Source organism: Lampetra planeri, unplaced genomic scaffold, assembly GCF_965212315.1.
Source record: "Lampetra planeri unplaced genomic scaffold, kcLamPlan1.2.h2 scaffold_1082, whole genome shotgun sequence".
NCBI lineage: Eukaryota > Metazoa > Chordata > Hyperoartia > Petromyzontiformes > Petromyzontidae > Lampetra > Lampetra planeri.
This window is the reverse complement of record NW_027613792.1, coordinates 1-20,759: the sequence shown is the minus strand read 5'-3', so window position 1 is coordinate 20,759 and position 20,759 is coordinate 1. Positions and strand designations below refer to the sequence as shown.

Sequence of the window (20,759 nt, the reverse complement as noted above, 5' to 3'; positions counted from 1 at the left end):
ACAATTATACCCCTTGTTTATAGTCAGTTTAAACAAGTAATTGTTCTTTCATGCATGTAAGGCTACAAATTCCTTTCAGAACTACTTCAGTGCTTTGGATAATTTTGTGATTGTCTCTTAAAAGTATACGTGAGTAAAATAAGTCTCTAAGATATTAAGTTATTATATAAGTTATTTATTTACATTTAATAATGTTTTTCCGTGCAAATTTCCTTGTTGCGCCTCAAACAAGCATCATGCTATAACAACTTCCTACCAACTGAGAAATTATATAACATATACAGTTATATAATAGAATCAATTTGTACGTTTGTTAACATGTTCAAACCCGCCTTCCTCGCATATGATTGGCCAGAGGTCACGTGGTCGGTGATCTCACTGCTCATTGGCTGACACAGCTGTCACACAAACACACGACAAGGGGCTGGTTCGTTGACCGGCGGGGCTGCTCGCTCTCCGGTTTATATCCGCTGCTGCTCATGGATACTTCTGTAGCGTAAAGAAGTAGGAGTGAGGTCGTCGTTTGTGTCACAATGGTGTCGAGAAAACGACTAAAATGGGGCCTTTTGTAGCGTGGCTTTTATTGTCCTCGGTGCCTTGTAGTAAGTTAGCATTTGATTAGCTAACCGCGTTCGCTGAAGAGCGAATGCTAAGTCTTCCGTTTCCTTTTATCAGGACCTTTGTTGTATCATTCCTCCTTTTGGGAAGCATGGTTCTTTGCCTTGTCTTGCTTAGATTTTATTTGGCACCGACATGAAGAAGTTAAGCATCTTTCAGAGGTGGGTGAAGTAAATTTATAAACGCGGTTATATTCCATTATATCACAAAATCATTATGCATCAGGTTGTCATTTTCCTTATTTGCTAAATCGTGTGTTATGCGGCTTAGAAATTGACGTGAAAATGGGGTGTTAACCATAAGCTTTTATTGTTTTGTTGTACATAATTTGTTATTGTTACATACTCAGGAATCACAGTACACTGGGGTTTCCTGTGTAACATCAGCACTTTCCTCTCTGCATCTACATTCCTGATAAAGGAGGTGATAGGGAGAGTGTGTCCAGCCAATTGTTGATCTTTTGTTGTGTGTTTCAGGTTCATGAACAGAAGGGCCTCCGCTAACTGCCGCTACCAGCCTACCTGCTATGAGCATGCTGCAAACTGCTACACACATGCAGTAAGTGATGGAACATCATTGTCAGTCATGGCAGAAAGTTGTACTAGGCGTGGCCCATATCCACATATTGTGGATATATTGTACAGTACACTGAAAGTGGGAGAATGATGCTGCGCCTTGAATTCCTGTTATTACACTTTTACTGCTACAATAAAAAGTAGAAAACCCCCCACCGTTGGCATGGCGAACATACCCCGAGCGTGTAACTATATTGTTTATATGGGTTGAGTGAAAGGAAGTAGCAGTAGATGGATAGATAGATAGATAAATAGATACTTTGATGATCTCCCAAGAGAAACTCATACCAAGAGAAATTAATATTTCTGAATGATGGTCCCTCATACTTTGTGGAGTGTCCCCATCAGGTCCACAGGCCACAGGTTGAGAAACCTCTTTCATCTGATTTCACACAGGTCACAGAGAGACAGAAACCGTGTTTAAATCACGTTTCTAGGTGAAAGTACAACCTAGAGGGATGTGAAAACACTGTTTGTGTTCTGGACCTCTGGAATGCCATTCATTTCCTAAGACGGGAAAACATTTTGTTTTTTGCAGTTTTCTCAGAAACCGTTATGGCATTAACGTGACTGAGTCACAGCACGCGATTCCTGATAATTCCACATGCAACAATGTATGTAATACAGCATTCGTCAGAACATTGTGTGACTCGTGGTCACGAGCCAAACTGTTGCAGACCCACGTAATGGACACTGAATGCTGAGGGTAAAGCATGGCCCTGATGCTGGAGAAGAATACGTGATTTACGTCAGTCCGCCTGTGAGTTTCACATCAGTCTCCAATAACCAGAAAGAGTTCACTAGGAGTCTGAATACTAGCTCAATTTAGCAACAACATTGCTAAGTTGGCAACAAGTTTTGTTTTCAGTCAGTGATTTGTATCAGTCGACTTGTTTACAGGGAACAAATCAGAGTCAACCGCAGCAGTTCACTGCCGCACTCAGCTGAACTGTGAAATGAACGAGTCTTTTCAGTCAGTGATTCTCTGCAGTTCATTATACTGGGAAAAAAATCAGCCATTTACCTCGACTTTACCTCAAGCAGACTTTTCTAACCCAACATTCACATGAGTGTTCATCTTTTTCCAATTCTATCATCATCAAATAAAATAAAAAAATCATAAAATCAAACATCTTTCACATCTAAGGTGTTTAAATATAGATTATCAGTCACCATGAAATTAGTCAAATTCAGGGTTCTAACAAACGTGCTTTCTTTCTTGCTTTTGTGTGTTGTGACTTGTATTTTCTGGGCCCTTCTATGACCTGCTCTGTATTTTACTGAATTTGCTCGGTCTGCCAATTAAATTCTGTTGTTAACAAGTTTTATATTAGTTGTTCTATGAGTTGTTCTAACCTAGTGTTATGTTTGGATTTTTAAATAAATGAATAATGTTCTTAGCCATAGTGGCGCTAGTTTAATAAACAGTGTTGCATACAGCGATGTAATGACATGGCTCTTTGTGGAAAGATCAGAAGCTTTGTGAGTGGCATCACATACAGAGAGAATGCAAGTAGAAGTATCTGTAATGTTTTTATGCTCCCAAACTGAATCTCGCTAGAAGCCCTAGGTAGTGATGATTCAGTTGTACCCCAACAAACACAGGAGAACTGACTTCATCTGGAAGTAGGGAGACAAAAACTGGTCTAATTTTCTTTTTTCTTTTCTCAACAGTTCCTCATTGCACCATCCTTTGTGGGCATGGCGCTGCTGTACCGCCTCTCAGACAACCGCCTGGAGAGGATCACAGCCTGGGTGTATGGGATGGGCCTGTGTGCCCTGTTCCTCATCTCCACTGTGTTTCATATCATCACCTGGAAGAAGAGTCACATGAAGTGAGGAGAAGCATGACAACAACACCTGCAGCAGGACTTTGGGACTTGTTTCAACATGTGATGTTTGTTTCAGGAGTGTGGAACAGTGTTTTCACATGTGTGACAGAGTGGTCATCTATTTCTTCATCGCTGCCTCCTACACACCGTGGTGAGTCTTCCACCGGAACGAGTCTCACGTGTCCTCACGAGCGGAGACACGACACAAGCTGTTGTTCTGTGGCCCCTTCAGGTTGACCCTGCGTGAACTTGGCCCTCTTGCGGCACACATGCGCTGGTTTGTGTGGTTGATGGCTGCTGCTGGAACTATTTATGTCTTCAACTATCATGAGAGGTGAGTGCGCTTATAATCTGGTCATGGATTGGTGTGATGTGCATGCGTGATACCGGGTCAGGATCAGGTATAGGTGTATTAATACGGTACTTTTTTTCCTTTTTCATTTTACACATTAAGACAGGTCAGTTGGATCGGACCACAGTAGATCCCTGTTGTACAGTACCCACATATGAAAGCCAATATAGAGTCATTCACACAACCAAACTAGAAAAGCACTCAGAGCTCACACCTCCACCAATGGTCAAAACATGCCTTTGTCACTAATAGTCAAATCGTTATTAAAACAATTATTAGCAATCTTGTTTCACAAATCATGACCTCTGAGCTCTGTTTTTCTTTTTGGTCTTCATTTTCATTTTTATTTCAGGGGTAAAACAAAAAACCAACCCCCCTGTCCCTGGGTGGGCTCCAACCCCCGACCTTCTGGTTAACAGACAGACACACTAACCACTGTTTCCAGAGAGACAGTTCACTACTGCTGTTGTGGAGTTCTAGACACAGATGCTGAAAATGTCTCTATGAACTAACAATGAATAAGATTCCTGGATCCGGACTGTATATGGTACAACTTGTATTTTACTAACAGACAAAGCAAAACAGAAGAACATTGGCAAAACACAACCTCCTTGGCAGGGGTAATAATTGTTCAAGTGGTAATTGACAGCCCTAATGGATCAGGATTGTATTTAAGACCTTGATGCCAACAAACTCTTTGTGTTCTTTTACAGGTACAAACTAGTTGAGCTGGCCTTCTATTTGACAATGGGTTTCTTTCCGGCATTAGTCGTGACATCAATGGTAATGGCTTTATTTATCTGTATATTTACTGATTGCTCTATCAGTTTACAATCCAAGGATTTCCTTTGCAGAGCAACACGGAGGGGCTTCACGAGCTGGCCTGTGGAGGGCTCATCTACTGCCTGGGCGTTTTCTTCTTCAAGAGTGACGGCGTCATCCCCTTTGCTCATGCCATTTGGCACGTGTTTGTGGCGCTGGCTGCTGCCATTCATTACTACGCCCATCTGGAAATACCTCTACAAGAACCCCAGCGACCGAACCCTGCTTGACTCGTGACCAGACCGTTGACGATGGTGCTCCCGCCACCTCGCGTATCTTCTCCACGCCCTCAAACTTCTCTCTGAAGCTACAGCCATAGCTGAAAAGTTTACGAAAAATTCTGACCGTGAAATGTTTACTGTTTTCTAATATGGAGGATAAACAATTTTTCAGTGTCCCTCAGAAACAGGTGTTTTTTTTTTACAGTTAAGGGAGGATAGGAATTAGTTTTTACACATGACCTGGGCACAATCACATATTTACTAGCGGTTTGTAGCTGTTGGTCATTTCAGATGGATTCCGCTTTGATTTGAAAACTGCTAATGATCAACATAACTACGGAACTACAGAACTTTTGAGGAAAAGAAACCAAAGGTCCCACATGTCAAATACAATCGACGCTTTGCCAAAGCAAAACAGTTTGAGATTGTCAGAATCAGTGATAAGTAATCACTCGTTGATGAGTCGCCTATACAAAGTCAGTGCTCATCAGCGCCTCCCAGTGGAATTTTGGTTTTTACCCTTCCTGGTTTCCCCTGCATCTGTATCATTTTCATGTGAACTAAGAAACTCCCCAATAAGTTTGTGAGGATAACTGATTCAAACCTGATTTTCTTATACTGGCCTTGTGCTCTTTTCTTTGTACTGAAATCATTTCCAATCCTCGTCATTATTGCTCAGGTCAGGCGTGTTTTGTTTTCGTCCTCAGTTTTCAGAGATCGACTGGTTCCCCTCTGTTTAGCGCTTGCTGCTCGTGGGTTGGTGTCACAGCATTTCAGGCCGTTAGACTGACACGGTGGTATTTTACGAATGAGCCAAATAATGAAGAAGCAGTTCAGGCAGTATGAGGAAAGAGTTTTCCACTAAATGAGTTAATGTGAGCAGTAGTGTGTTTGTGTGTGCGAGCTTCTGACATCTTTGCTGTTTCTCATTTGCACCACTATTGAAGTCAGTATTGTCTGTATTCTCACATGAGACTGGTCAGAAAGAAAACCTCATGTTGTGCTTTTCTAAAGTGGCTGAAAGGCTCCTTTCATCTTAGTGACGTGTGCATTTGAACGAGTGCAATTTTTTAATAACCACTGTTTTGTAATGTTTGTATGTGTTTGATGATCCTCGCCTTCGCAGGGAAAAAATTGCTTTGTGTCTGTTCTGTCGGCTGTTAATGGTGCTGCATACACATGAATTCTCCTTTACTGTACTTTTACCTTTCTAATGTGACAATAAAAAAACTGATAATGAGGACAGCCTCAAGACTCTTCTGTATTTCAGTTTTGCCTGATGGTGTGACACAAGTGGTGGAGACCAAACATAGCCAGGAGATGCAAAAATGTAGCTGCAGTGTAAAATACAAAAGAACCCCCTCGCCCCAAAACTAGCAATAGTGCATCACTAGACAGCCGAATTTAAGGCATTTCGGAGGTGAGACACCATAAAGTGGCAGTGAAGTATGTGGGGGTGAGTGAAAATGTTGTTTGATATTTGTACAAGCATTTTTTAAAATTATGTATTGTTTACATTGTATTAATATATATTATAAATATAATATATTAACGTCAGTACCCGATTCGATCTGCACCTGTGGCAGAAAGTGAGTACATGAGCAAAAAACCTCACCTGTTTTACGACAATCGCGCATCTGTGTTCCTGTGCGACACTGCTTTACGGTAGTCACCGATCAAATACGCATCAGGTTCCGGGAACGGATTGGGTCCCGAAACGTTTTTTGAATCACACGGGGGGGAAATGCCTGATAGCAACTTCTACAATGCTCTCCGACAGTATCTTCAAACCCGGAAAACGTCATTCACGAGGCAGGAACGACAGAAACTGATCCGGATGGCGGGAAACTTCACGGTCAGAGGTAACGAACTAGCTTGTGATGCTAGCGAACTGCAATTTGTAGAGGAACCATAAAGAGTTTCATTAACCAGTCACCTAGATATTAAATACATCCATAAGCACAACGAGCTTACCAGTTAGTGCTTGGTAAACACCCCGGTAGTACTACTGGTCTCCCAAAGGTTGTTTTATTTTTACTATACTTTTAACTATTCCAAAACAACTCACCGACTGACGAAGATCAGAAAGAGGCCACATCAAGGTCTCTGCGTTGACTCCCTGTTTTCTTCAGAGTCCAGTGTAAGGTTCTTTTTATCGTTCATACAAGTCCCACCAGACTGCTGTGAAACGATGAGCCCCGTCGAACCCTCTGACCCTCTGACTCTCTGCTTCCGGTCGATGTCATCCCGAACATAGCCCGAAGGTCAACACCAAAAGCCCAGGGCAACTTTTTGTCACGATAGACCACTTTTATGGAACCTTTTAAATGGATTTATTTATTTTATTCATTTATGTAGTTTTACATTTTTACATAAGTATATTTGGACTATTATAATATCAGTATTATTATATCTTCCGTCTATACACCGGACTGACATAAGCATATACTGTATGTAGTTTTGATGACGTTTTCTAGATTGTTTCTCTTTAATATTTTATATGTCATGAATAGTTTGTTCTTAAAAAACACCCTCAAGACATCTTCATTACTGTTAAAGTGCAGGTTTTTCCCCACTTCACTGTTCACCAGTAGTTTTGTCTTCTTCATTTCATGTTTCTAATTGTAGCATTTATTTTTTTGAATTTATTTTTATTCACATTGTTTCTCTCCGTTATAGGTTTTATCTGGTTGTTCCTCACACATCATAGCGTTTCCTTAGGTCCTTGTTTTTAATTTTTCTTGCTTAGTGGGCTGTTGTTTTTAAACAAAACTGCTTCATATTTTCTTGTGTACATAAATTGTACAATCTTTTTTTCTGCCCAAACAGGCAATGAGTTATTCTATACGGGTCCAAGAAGGCAGTACATGAGGCTGGTGGTGCCGTCCGAGGAGCAGCAGCGGGACGTTCTGGAGGCATGTCACTACAACCCTGTCACAGGCAACCACAACGGGATGAGGAGCACCAGAGACCGAGTGATAGCCGGCTATTACTGGGCCACTATCAATAAGGATGTCACAGATTGGGTAAAGCATTTTTCTTAGGTCTGAAGTGAACATCATTCCTCCCTTATTCAAGTTCCATGTCTTATCAGTATTGTAATCTTCATCTCCTTTTGAAACATCAGCTCAAATCTTGTCACCGCTGTCAACAGAACAACGCCGTGAAGGCACCAGCTCTGCATCCAGTCAAGGTATTTATACTGTTGCGATGGAAAGACTTCTGCAGTGTGATGCACCACTAGCTAACGTCTCCACAGGTGAAAGGGGCATGGGAGGTGCTGCGCATGGACCTGATTGGCCCTCTGAAAGCGACGGCGAGACAGAACCAATATGTGCTCACCATGACTGATCTTTACAGCAACTGGGTTGTTGCAGAGGCTTTGCAAACCAAGGCTGCAAGTGAGGTTTCAGCCGCCATTATCTCCAAGCTCTACTCGTTTGGGATGGTCCGTAAAATCATTTCAGACCAAGGCAGAGACTTTGTGACTGAGGTATGTGTTAAAGAACAACTTCTAAACCCTGCCCCATGTACAAAAATCATAATATGTCACGTAATGTCAGTGAGATGGTGCTAGCTGTAGCTAATATTTAGCATGTAGCTTCTCAGCAGCTCTCTACTGTATGAAAGAAAGAGAAACATTAATAGCACACATACCAAATCTATTTACGCCGTGTCATCTTCCTGTTGTCCACGGACTCCTACTCACTGCCTTAGTCTCGTGCTCTGGGCTCAAACATGTGACCTCAATCGTCCAGGGTTACTGCGTTCACACCGGACGCAGCTAACAAAGCTGGAAAACGACCACTACTGTCTGTTCATGTGAGAACAACCTCCAGCGACTGATTTGTATGATGTCGTACTCACAGCTCAACAGCAGCATCTTCAAGACACTGAACATCAAACGTGTGGTATCCAGTGGACACCAGACCCAAACCATCGACCACGTGAGTGAGTTACAGAATGATTAGTCAGAGGTTTGACTCGGCAGACAGTGGTAGCAGAGCTCTCTAAAACATGCCATCAGGTATGTGTGTGTGTGTGTGCGCGCTCAGGATTTAACCCATTCACTGTGTATTTATGGTGAAGGACACGAGCAGCTACCAAGACGTACAGTGCGTGCTGAGGAAGTTTGTCGGTGAGGAGGAAGTGGACTGGGACGTACGCCTGCAGGCGTTTGTCCACAGGATCAACACGGCAGAGCAGGTGAGCACGCACCGACGCTTTTTACACACATTTTTGTTGGCTGGATGAACTGTGCTATGATCTGCTAGGATACTCCATGATTTCATCCACATCCTGTGCAAGCACAGCTGGAACAACATTCATTGAAATAAAATGGATACAGATACTTACACACACAACAAAGAGGCATCCTACTGGTGTTATTTTGCGGTTGAAATCTTCAAGTATTTCAACATCTCTCCTTTCAATCAGAGATCAACACAGCACAGTCCGTACTATCTGCTCTTCAACCGGCATCCCCGTCTTCCAAAGGGGGAGCAACAGTTGTCCACCGGAGGAGACGTCTGAAGAACAGGACCCTGAGGACGACCTCCAGAGCACGCTGGAGGTCACACAAACTCTCCCCGAGCGAGGAGCTCCAGACAGCTGATGTCTCGCGAGTGACACCCCCCCCTTCAGCTCAAAGGTACGATTCCCTCAGCCATTTCACACTGACCGTAACCGTATGCGACTCCTTGCCCTCTAGCTCGTACTTTCACCTATTTAAACACCAAAACACAGTTTGAGTCTCTATGTGACCGGCGTGAAATCAGATGGAGGAGGTTTGTCAACCAAGTATGAGGGACCACTATCTCCTACTGCTATGACTCGACCCCATGTTTGAACCCAGGTTTAAATCACGTGACTGGAGCACCGAACATCCACGTTTTGCGTCTGTATTGATACAAAATCGCACCACAAACCAATGGCAGACAACTGCTTCCTGTTTTCTAAGGTAATGGAAACACACAAATGGAGCAGCGTCCGGCAGCTGCTTCCTTCCTGTTGGACCATCAGTACGCCAGCAGCGGTCCTCCAGGGTCCAAGGACTCTGTGCCTCTCCACAACAAACAGGTCAGTGCATGTTTTGTGTTATGTCACCTGCCCTACTCCTCTGTCGGAGGCTGTGGAGTGCATACGATGACCAAACACTGTGTCGTTGTCTTTGCTTGTCTCGCCAGTGTGTGTAGCGTGATGGAGAAGCAGAGCGGCGGCAGCTCACTGCATCATGAGCCTCCTTCAGTGTCTTCTTTCGTTCGACCTCATGTCAGATGAGACAACCCGCTGAACTGAAGGAGGAAAAGAAACAGACCAGCGGCGAGCCAAGAGGAACGAGCGCAGCTCCATATCCCGGCCCGCCCGCGCATCCCGCCTCAACTCGCTGCTCGCCAGCCCACACCTGTTGTCTCCCTCCCACCTCACCTGCGATGAGTCGGATGCAGCTGCTGCTGGTCTTAACTGTCATGGCGCTTTAAACCCCTGTGGCGTAGGCCGGCCGTAACTCCACTTCTATTTCTTTCCACATCCACTAGAAACCACACCAAGTTTCTTTTGCCCCGCCCCCTCTTCCTGAATTTTTTTTTTTTTAGAAGGGAGGGGGGAACTGTCAAAACGATCATGATGACTTGAGCGTTTTTTTTATGCTTTGTAAGAGTGTGAATTAAGTACAAAACAGTAGTCAGTGCTGTAAACAGAAAAACACTTTTAATATTAATATTAACTATTAATTCCGTTTTTATGAGACGTTTGGGGGGCCCGTTTTCCGAGGGTTCTTTTTTTACAGTGCACACACGCAGGGACAAGCTGAGCTCAGCTGCATTTCCTGTAATTCGAACACTTTCCCCTCGACATCAGGAAACTGTGAAAGTGAAACTTACAGTCATAGTGAAAGTGAAACAAACCCTTCAAATAGAGAAGCTCTGCATGTTTGCTTCCAGAGGCAGACGTGACCTGAGGAGGATAGAGTTCCACGACGACCACAACAAGAGCAAACATGAGTAAGAGCGGGACTCCCATCTTCACAGGGACCTTTTTGTGTTTCTCTCCACTCTTTTATATGTTTGCAGTGTCGCATACACTGTTCAATGATGACGTAAGTACTTCAGAAAGAAATAATCTATTTTCACATTTGCAGGTTATGGTGATATCCTGAAAATCCAACCTGAGGGTGCTTCATGGGCCACAGCCCAACAGGACAAGTTGGGATACGCAGGTAATGAGTACAGGCGAATCAGTCAGGAACAGCCCTGGTGTGTTCCATCTGTGCTGCGTTGAAGCCGTGTCTGATTTCCCCCTGAAGGTGTTCCTGCATCACACACCATGGCAGAAACCGATCTGGGCAGGATGAACAAATATAAATCCATCATCAAAAGTGTGGGAGCAAAATACGGAATTTATCCGGCTCTCATTGCTGGCATCATTTCCAGAGAATCCAGGGCTGGAAACGCACTCGACTCCAGGGGTCGGGGAGACCACGGCAGAGCTTTCGGACTGATGCAGGTTTGAAAGAAAAACCTTGGTTTTGCTCTTGTTCTCAGACTCACATTCACAAAATGATAAATTTTTATCATTGGTAAATAGATATCCACATTAAAAAAAGGTTTTTAGTAAAACTAGAGACAAATGTTGTCAGTTCACTCGCAGTTTGTCAGTTTTGTGCCTTATTCTGTTGATGTGTGTAGGTGGATGACCACGCTGGTGGACACACTGTCCGTGGTGAATGGAACTCTGAGACACACCTCTGCCAGGGCACCGAGATCTTGATTTACTTCATCAAGCGGATCAGGGAGAAATTTCCAGACTGGAGCAGAGAGGAGCAGCTCCAAGGTTCGGCATTGACTCCACAGCTTTCACTTGCACTTTCATTTTCCTTCATCGGTGATTTGCCTCTGCAGGAGGGATAGCGGCGTACAACATGGGAGATGGAAATGTCACCAGCAAGAACGTGGACGCACGCACGACTGGTGGAGACTACTCCAATGATGTCGTTGCCAGAGCTCAGTGGTACAAAAACCACGGCTATTAAAGGCTGCCATACTGAATGTGTCACATTGTCCAATCCTGAATTCAATAAACACGATGGTAAACCTGGCTGACTTCGTTTGCTATCCTTGTAATGTGAACTCTCTGAATGTCCTGTCACTTTGTGGCATTTATACTCTCAGATTAAATTTTCTTGATTCATATATGTATACCTCTCGTCTTTTATTTTATGTAGTCCTACCCCATCTACTTGTACTTGTAGGAGAAAGCTGCTCACAAATTGTGTCGCACTGTTTACGACAACATTGAAGGATTCTGATTGTGAGCGGTGTTTACTGCTTTGTGGAAAAGAAACTATCCTCTTTTCTAGAAAATCTAAAAATAATGGTTCAGACCTGCTCGTTCACACAGGAGGGTTGACAAAGAGCACATAGTTAAGTGAACCATCAACCAGCTTTGGCACTGAATAGTCACAGCGACGCCCTCCACGGGGTGAAACTGGTTGAGGCTGGTTTATTGGGCATCTGGCGGCGTTACGTCCTCTCACCCTGTCACCTGTTCAATCATCCTCTTTGTCTTCATTGATGGGATGTGCCACACAACTCACTCTTTTTGAAAGACTAGAATGGAAGCTCTCACGGGGGAGTCTCAGGAGAACATGAAAATGATTTTGGCTTTGACATGCTTATTTTATAGTCTTGTCTATGTGCTCCTCCCGAGAGTGTCAGTGTGGTCTATGTCCTTTTCTGGTGCAGCGTCTGTGTGTGTCAACACAAAATGGAGGTCTGTCAAGGCAGCAGAGGCCAAAGTTCAACTGAAACTGAAAGAGTACACACATTCTGACGTTATCAGTAAACTGTCAGCATTTATTTTACTGCTTACTTAAAGTTGTGCTGTACAAGGGTTGTAACAAAATGGCGACAGATGTAGACCAAAGACTGTAGACAATAATAGAAGTGACAGGAATTATTCACCTTAGGAAATACACCTTCACTGATGGACTAAAGTTAGTTGCTTGGAGCTGGAAAATGCCTGGCTGTGCGTGCACACCGGAGTTCATGTAAACCTGCACTTGAATCTATGGAAGCTCATTGCAGACAATACTACAAAACAACTGTGTGAGCTGATCTGAGTAAACATATAAAAAAAAGTGTGGGGAGAAAAAAAACATAAAAATGAAATGAGCATGAAAATGAAATTACAAACACTCAAGTGAATGTTCATACCAAAAATCCTTTAATAAATATAGTGTAATACTTATAATAGGCTAATAATTATAAACATACACCAATGCACCAATAAATTCTTTCTCTCAGTGCAGCGCTCGTGCTTAAGTCGGTTTTCTGGATCTCATTTTAACTTTATTTAAATTTGATTTTGGGGCACTAAAGAGTTTTGTCATTAATAAGCTTCCATAGTTCTTCAGCTTGCATCACCAAATCAGTCCCCCTTTTACCATCCTTGTATCACAATGTAAACATTGATTAGCCACGAAAGAGGTAAAACTCAGACATCAAATACTCCATAGTTTGCCGTCACATTCAAGAAGACAATGACAGTAAATATATCTTGTCAGCACTAAGTAGATAATTTCTCTTAGGGGTTGAAATATATAAAAAAAAATACTCTAAACCAACAATCAATGCTGGCTCAATTTTGAATGTCTCATCAATAAATAAATCAAGTAATCGAGACACAAATTAATTTAAATAAATAGATAAATAAATATACTTATATACATTGAGCAGATGACTGACAGCGCCGAAAATGAGCCTTCTTCAAATACAAAGGCAGCTTAACAAAAACATGCATGTCTGCAGCTGTACAGTCTGTGTTGGTGGAGTGAGTGGCGAGGCGAGCAGCTGCACTCGGGGCGCTGCGGCGGATGCATTTGGCACAACTTAACACTGGCCCCCATGGAGCCAGGCCTGTCAGTTGGCAGTCAGCACATCTGAGGACACGCAGGAGGCAAAAACGTCGGGCTCTCCGACTCCCCATCTAAATCAAGTCAGAGCTATGAAAAAACAACAACAACAACAACAACAACCATTGGCTTCGTAACATCATCAACTTTTTCCTCTGTGAAACACAAACTTTGGAGTGCGCTTTTTCTTCCAAACCGGAGTCTGATTCCCTTCCGGCACCTTCATCGGTTTTTAGTTAATGTTTTAGCTTGTTCAGCTAAAAAGGACCGTACAGAGAAGAAAAGTCGCAAGCCACAAACTGCCGTTTAAGTCGTTGAGCTGAGGCACTCAACATGAAATAAATCAATGTCATTATGTCTCTTCGGTTCTACGTTTATGAATTCATGTGTGGGAGTCTGGTGACCGGTCCATGAGGTGTTTTTATGTTTTTCTTGACTTTGTGATTGTTAGAATGTTCACTAATACTTGTGAGCATTTTGGGCCAGTGATAGCAATGTATCTTTTAACAGCATATAAAAAAGGGTTAAATTCTGGATACATCTGTCAAACTGACTGAATGTACAACATCGCTGTGACACATTATACAGGTGATGGCAATTCCTGCAGAACTGATAAGTGCACCCAGACAACACAAAATCCCACCAGGTAAAAAAATGTTACAAATGAAAACACAGACTTTCAAAATGGCCTTTCATTTAACCTTTTAACCTGTCCAGATTTTTGGCTTTGGAAACACACAAATTCAGTTGGAGAAACAAGCCATCAGGTGTTTAAAAGCAGGGTAATTCCAAAAATCAATAGCCCCTCACTCTTCAGATCTCTTCTGCTTCCTGCCGTTTGTTGAGCGCACAAATATGAAGTCAGATGAAGCCTGGCAGTCACCTCAGCCATCCAGGAAACGATTTAGGGGCAAAGCACCTCAGCAGAAACTCTCGTGCGCTCAAGGTTGTGAGCGCACGTAACGCAGCTTCACTGACTGACCTCGGCTTTAAAAACACAGCAGTTTACGGCAGTCTGTTGTGGAAATGTATAAAAGAAAACAGGAATGAGTCAGTCAAGCGTGCAAATCTAACACACACACACACACACATACACACACAGAAATAAACAATGTAAACAGCTGATTTTCCCATGTTCTTCCTTGTCAGATACAGAAATGAAAAAAGACTCATGTGTCCATGACACGAACGTGGAGGGAGAAAGAGAGAAGTTCACCAGCTGGCGTCTCTAAACGCAAGAACTGTTGATACGTTCTGAGAAAAAGAAAAACAGCAGATATATTACACATTGTGGTGGAAAAAGAAACATCAGTTCTCCTGGTCTTCAGGACTCGTTTCACCGCCAATTTACAGCGTGTGTGTGTGTGTGTGTGTGTGTGTGTGTGTGTGTGTGTGTGTTGAAAGTGTGTAAGCACGTCTGTGAGTTCCACCACATCAGCTTCAACGTCTAGCGTTTTTTCCCAAATCCTACGCGCAGCTGACGGATGTGTCACGTCCTTCAGGATCCAAGCAGCAAACCAATCAAAGCCTTCGGAGAAGATTCTTCCTTTATGATCAGAAACTCGATGTCGGACAAGACGTCACGCCAGGCTTCTCGCTCCAGCATCTTCCTTAGCGAAGCCCCGCCTTCATATGTCCGCCTGCTGGTCGGTCTACTGAGTGGGGTGTGGAGGAAGACGGGCAGGGAGGGGGCCAGGTAATGAGGAGCGGTGCAGCACTGAGGCAGCAGTTAGTCTCCTGGCTGGCTTTTGAGAAGAGTGAGGAAGAGTGGAGAGGAGGAAGGTCGAAGTATTGCAGTTTGTCGGCGAAGGAGGGTCGTGGTCTTATTCGATGACCATGCAGTGGGGCAGGTGTTGGGAGTAGTATTTGAAGAGCTCGGCGGTGGCGCCGGGGCAGTTGGTCAACTCCAACTCCTCCAACTCCTGGAGCTGGATGAGTCCGGACAGCCCGGTGGTGGTCAACAGGGGACAACCTGGACGAGCAGGAGGGAAACGGTCAGGTGTCACCGTCGGAGAGTCACAGGTACGAGGTGCAAAACTCAGCTCAGGGTACGAAGTCGCTGATTTAATCACGTAAATGGATCATTTGAGTCACCGGCCACAGATGAAGTCAGCCATTGGACTGATTCCCTACGGATGGATGTACCGACACCCGTCATTCGTGGATGTCCACAGCTGGAGAGTTTACGCATCTCTGTACGCACCACATTTGAAACCAAACTGACGCCTACGCCTGTTGGCAACAAAGACTGAACTGAAGGCATCCAGGACCTTTACTTCAGAGAGGTCGGTGGTCAAATTCACACCTCAAGCAAGATGGTAGAAGATAATATTTATGTATTTATGAGAGCTGCCACTAGAGGGAGCGCTGTGCCTCTTCAAGGACTCTCAGCTGAGGCCAACTTTGACGTGCAAGAAAAGAGCAAGAGCATGTTACTGAGACTGTTTTCGTGATTCACACCTTGTTGTTATTGAATGGAGAGACGTCGTACCTGCTAAGGACAGAAGGCGAAGACTCCTCATTCCAAACAAATGCTGCAGTCCAAAGTCCTGTACCTGTGTGTGTCACACCCACACACACACACACACACACACACACACACACACACAGTATAATGTTAATTCACTTCAATCCAGTTTTATTTGTTCAGCCCAACACCACAGCTACAACTGTCTCAGTGGACTTCAGTGTCTGTACCCTACTACACCCTCTGTCCTTTGACCCCCAGCCAGGGTGAAGAAAAACTGCCCAAAAAGCCTTGGAACAGGAGAAAAAAGGTAGAAACAGCAGGAAGGACCACAGAAAGAGGGATCCATCTCCATGGGACAGACAGACCAGACAATGATGAAGAGATTTATTTGTGTGTGTGTGTGCGTGTGTGTGTGGGGGGGGGTGTATGTGTGTTTTGGCACCAGAAATGTGCTTTCACATTCATCTGGTGCGTTGTGACATTTGTTTACAGCTCCGAGCAGCTGTGAATGGTTTATAACAGTGACGTCAGAGCATCTCGTGTTTCACAGTCAAACTCCTGAAACCATAATTTTATGCTTTGGATTTCCACTGAGGGAGAAACACAAGTCTGGGTAATTTAATGTTCATGGCATCTGTCACTGACCAAACCGAGGACAATGACAACCATTCCGTGATGATTGCTGAACAGCAAAGTTCATCTCTTCAGACAGAAACCACGGCAGCAGAAGGTTTTGTGTCTGTTTTTTTGTGTTGACCACTGATGTCTGAGCGAGTTGTGGGTCTGTGCAGGTAGACTGCGTCTGCGTAGAGAAGGAGAAGACGCGTCTGCTGACTGTGTTTTTACAGCAGTTCACCTGCAAGCAGATGGAAAAGTGTGGATCTGACACGGTCAGCTGCAGAGAACAGCTGCTGGAAGTCGGGAAATGTTGACCTTTGACCCCAGAACTAATCTATTCCCAGCTTGTACTGAAGTCACTGGCTCAGAAATCTGTTTTGCACTGGAACGTCTGGAGCTTCACTCTATAGACTCATATATGGTCTGGTCCCGCAGTGGTGTTTGGTGGCGACACAATATTAAAGGGCAATAAATACCAACATGACACCTGAATAGAATCAGCCCTCATCCTCTTCTTACTCTTGGTTATTGTGTGGTTTGTGTTACCTGGCAGCACCAGCGCAAATAGAGGCTCCTCAGCGACGACATTGTGGACAAGTAGCCCAAACCGGTGTCTGTGATCCGTACACATCTAAAGGTAAACACAAGTAGACACAGTTAAACCTTCACATATAATATAATATAATATAATATAATATAATATAATATAATATAATATAATATAATATAATATAATATAATATAATATAATATAATATAATATAATATAATATAATATAATACAATATAATATAATATAATATAATATAATATAATATAATAATAGTTTTTAGTTCAAATGTGCACACAGTTCTTTTTGCAGTTGTCTTTTTAAATTTTATTTAAATTATTATTTTTGTAATGTGCAATGTGATTTTTTTTTTTGACTGAATTTCTGGACAAATAGTACATCTCATTCTGATTCTGACATGCCGACCATATCCAACCCTTAGGTTTACTATTGTTCTGATAGCACCATGTCACACACTTTGAGCGTCGTTTGTTCAACATGAGAGCGACTGTACTTAAATAGACCTCTGCAGGAAGAGGACTCACAGCCCAGATGCCTGCAGGCGGGGTGCGTGATGCTTTCATGTGGATATGGAACAAAATGTTGGCACTGTGTACTTTCAAAGGATCAAGGGAGTTTTTAAGGAAAACACGGTCCAAGTAGCTCCTGGGAGGCTGTCGCTCACCATGTGAGTTTACATGCTAATGTCAGTACCAGTTATGAAGGGAAACACTGGCAGCACCTCGGTGAACGATGTCGAACATGCTCAGGTCAGACATCGGAGTGGGGGAACAAACAGCAGGTTTGGTTGACTTACTAAACCCCGCTGTGTTTGTAATGTCCAGCTTTAGATGTGTGGGGGAGCAGCACGCCACCACAGTGACTGTGTGCACGGCGACAGCTGCTGTGGGTGAATGATGTAACAGGATGTTGGTGGTGAGGAGATACAGCTGGGACCAGATGTATAAATAATGTTTCATGCACCAAAACACACTAGTGTTTAAAAGTGTTTGTAATACTGTTATTAGTATGTTTACTAGCTTCTTTTTAACAGTTACTTTAGTTAAAGTATCCATCAAACAACCACCGCTATAGGCCTACTAGTCCAAACACACTTTCATCACTCCACAGAAACATGAAATGTGTCATCTTTTCTGTATTTTAAGTATTTTTTATGGTACATAGCAGGAATTTCATGCGTCTTATTATTATTATATATGTGTTTGTATATGGTCTCAGCAGAAATCCCGCTCACACCTTTTCTTCTGTTTTTCAGTTCAGCTTGAAGCATCTGTCATGTATCCATTTACTTCTGACCTGTCCAGCACCAGCTCCTCCAGTTTATGCAGGTCGCAGGCGATGTACTCCAGCGCCATGTCAGTGATCCGAGGGCACCAGGACAAATCCAGGCTGCGGAGTTTCCGCAGGTTCTCCGCCACCAACTCCACGCCGTCGTCGGTGATCTTGGAGCAGCCGGAGAGGCTGAGGGCCGTCAGGTTGGGGAGGCTGTGCACCATATTTACCACGCCGTGATTAGTGATCTCCCAGCAGGAGTGAAGCCGCAGAGTGTGGGTGGTGTAACCCTGCCGGAGGAGATGTGTTCCAGTTTATTTAATGTGAGGAAAAAGCCATTGTTTGCCACCAAGCAGTAATTCAGCAATGGCAGACAACTGATCATTAAGAAATTTGTCTACTGGCCGATTTGTTTTGTTTACATTGATGCTACTTCATAATATGGTTCGGGAAATGAACGGCAGCGCGAATTGGCAGCCACAGTCTCCGACAGCTGTGGCGACGGACGCAGCTCAGCAGCATCAGCGTGTGAAGGACTGATGTATCCACTGGAGAGCGCTGTGTGAAACTGATCCAAAGACACGGCTCCAGAGATCGTCCCACCTGTTTTGCCGTGAAGTAGGCCATAGCCGTGTCGGTCACGTGGTAGGCCTGCAGGCTCAGCTCGGACAGGTTGGGCAGGAGCTGGGAGATGGCAGCGATGGCGTCGTCTGCCACATTGATGCAGTCGCTGACGCTGAGGGAAGTTAGCCGGGCGTTCAGACTGGACCACAGGCCGGCCTCCGTGAAGTCGTTGCAGCCCGACAGTTCGAGGTGCATCAGACCTTGCATCTGCTCCAACATGACCTGCAAAGGAAAGGCCACACGTTCGCAGACAGACGGGGGATAGAGACACATTATTTAGAGCTGGTGCTTTGTGTGACTGACAACAACCTCCTCTGGCACAGGTCCTGAGGGATTTTAGCTCGTTATTCCTGTCGGCAAATCGTTCAAACGGCATGTTTAACACTTTCAACCAGTTCTCAGTTCTCACCAGGATTTTCACACAGAAATCTTGATCTTATTTGACATTTCAAAGTGAACCAGAATGGGGCCATATCACTGATGAACCTTATGAACGCTGCAAACACTGACCAGTATTTTAGGGAAATATCCAAAAGTTCCTAATATTTCATGAATGTGGGGATGTCTGGCTTTTTTCATTTAAAAAATGGAATTAAGGGATCAATCACCTCCCTGGTTTGATCCCTGGAGACCATGAGTGGTCTTTCTGTGTGGAGTACTTAGTCTTTTGGGTACTCCAACTTCCTCCTCCATTACTCCAAATTCCCTCTAGGTTTGAATGTGAGTGTGAATGCGACTCATCTGGGGTGTACTCTGCTGTCGGCCTTCTGGCATTAACCGTGATCTTTTAACAAGAGCAAGCGGAAGAAAATGGAATCGAATTAACAGTGGCTGATAAATTCAGCGGCGGCTTGTGAATCAATTCATTGTTCATATTTGGGCTGCAGCTTGACGTGCACACACACACACACACACACACACACACACACACACACACACACTTTTCATCTACCACCATGACAGCTGTCGCCACTTCACTGACTCACCATCTGCACCCGTCAAGTTCAAGACACTCGTTTACAGGTGAAGACTCCATTGATAACATTCATTCATTCATCCATTCATTCATCCTCTCCCACTTATTCTGGTTACTGGTCACGGTTGCTGCATGTTATCGCAGCTGTCACAGCGATAACATGCATTAAATATTCATTGTAGGTGAGTCATGTGCTCACTTAGAAAATGTTGCGTATGAATTGGCAATAACACTTGCTAACGATGCTAACGATGCTAACGGTATCCAGGGACAGAGGCTCTGTATTCGGCACACAAACAACGCTGCTGCGGTACATTATTTCAGGTGTTGCACAAACCACAATCGCATCGTCCAGCGTCTGTTCTCTGAGATGAGTCAGTGAAAACTGAACGCTGCGTCGGACAGCCAGAACAGAGCAGAACCTATGCTGACAAATCTGTATTATTATTATTATTTTATTCAGATAAACGTCTGGGGCCAGGGCCTCTTTCTCCTTCCTGGGTCCTGCAACCGACCTTGTGGTGTGGTGCCTATGTACTTTGTATTAGATAAAACATCTGTGTTGTGGGAATATAAAATATAACAGCTGTCAAATCCCTTTTATACAGTTGTAGTTATGTATGTTTTTGTTGAGTTAGGCCAGTGGCTGGTTTTCACTTTTTTTTTTCTTTTTGGTTGGGCAAGAAAGTATATATATTGAAGATTGTTTTGGTTATTGTTTTTCTCACCCTGAGCTTAACGACCCATTTGTTTTGCACCGAAACAGGTGGTGATTGTGGGTCATATGTCGGGAGCTGAGGAGGAGGAGGAACATCTTAATGCGCTCAGGTCTCCCCAGGCGTGACAACACAGTGTCTGATAGGAGCAGTCACATTCACCTCACAAAAAGATGCTGTC

General features: G+C 43.8%; 2 protein-coding genes across 2 annotated transcripts; one reads left to right on the top strand and one right to left on the bottom strand.

Moving 5' to 3' along the window:
- Positions 1-753: 753 nt before the first annotated feature.
- On the top strand, positions 754-4,429 carry MMD (monocyte to macrophage differentiation associated). Its single transcript, XM_078621609.1, has 7 exons — positions 754-779; positions 1,095-1,176; positions 2,868-3,028; positions 3,102-3,176; positions 3,258-3,359; positions 4,091-4,160; positions 4,232-4,429. The coding sequence occupies exons 1-7, from the start codon at positions 754-756 to the stop codon at positions 4,427-4,429; spliced, it is 714 nt and encodes a 237-aa protein (XP_078477735.1).
- A 10,725-nt stretch (positions 4,430-15,154) lies between these two features.
- Positions 15,155-19,108, bottom strand: FBXL16 (F-box and leucine rich repeat protein 16; the record flags this gene model as incomplete). The annotated part of the gene is made up of 5 exons (XM_078621611.1): positions 15,155-15,303; positions 15,823-15,886; positions 16,966-17,050; positions 18,287-18,552; positions 18,866-19,108. Coding segments are annotated over 5 exons (807 nt in total), but the record flags the coding sequence as incomplete, so codon positions are not given.
- Between the last annotated feature and the right edge of the window lie 1,651 nt (positions 19,109-20,759).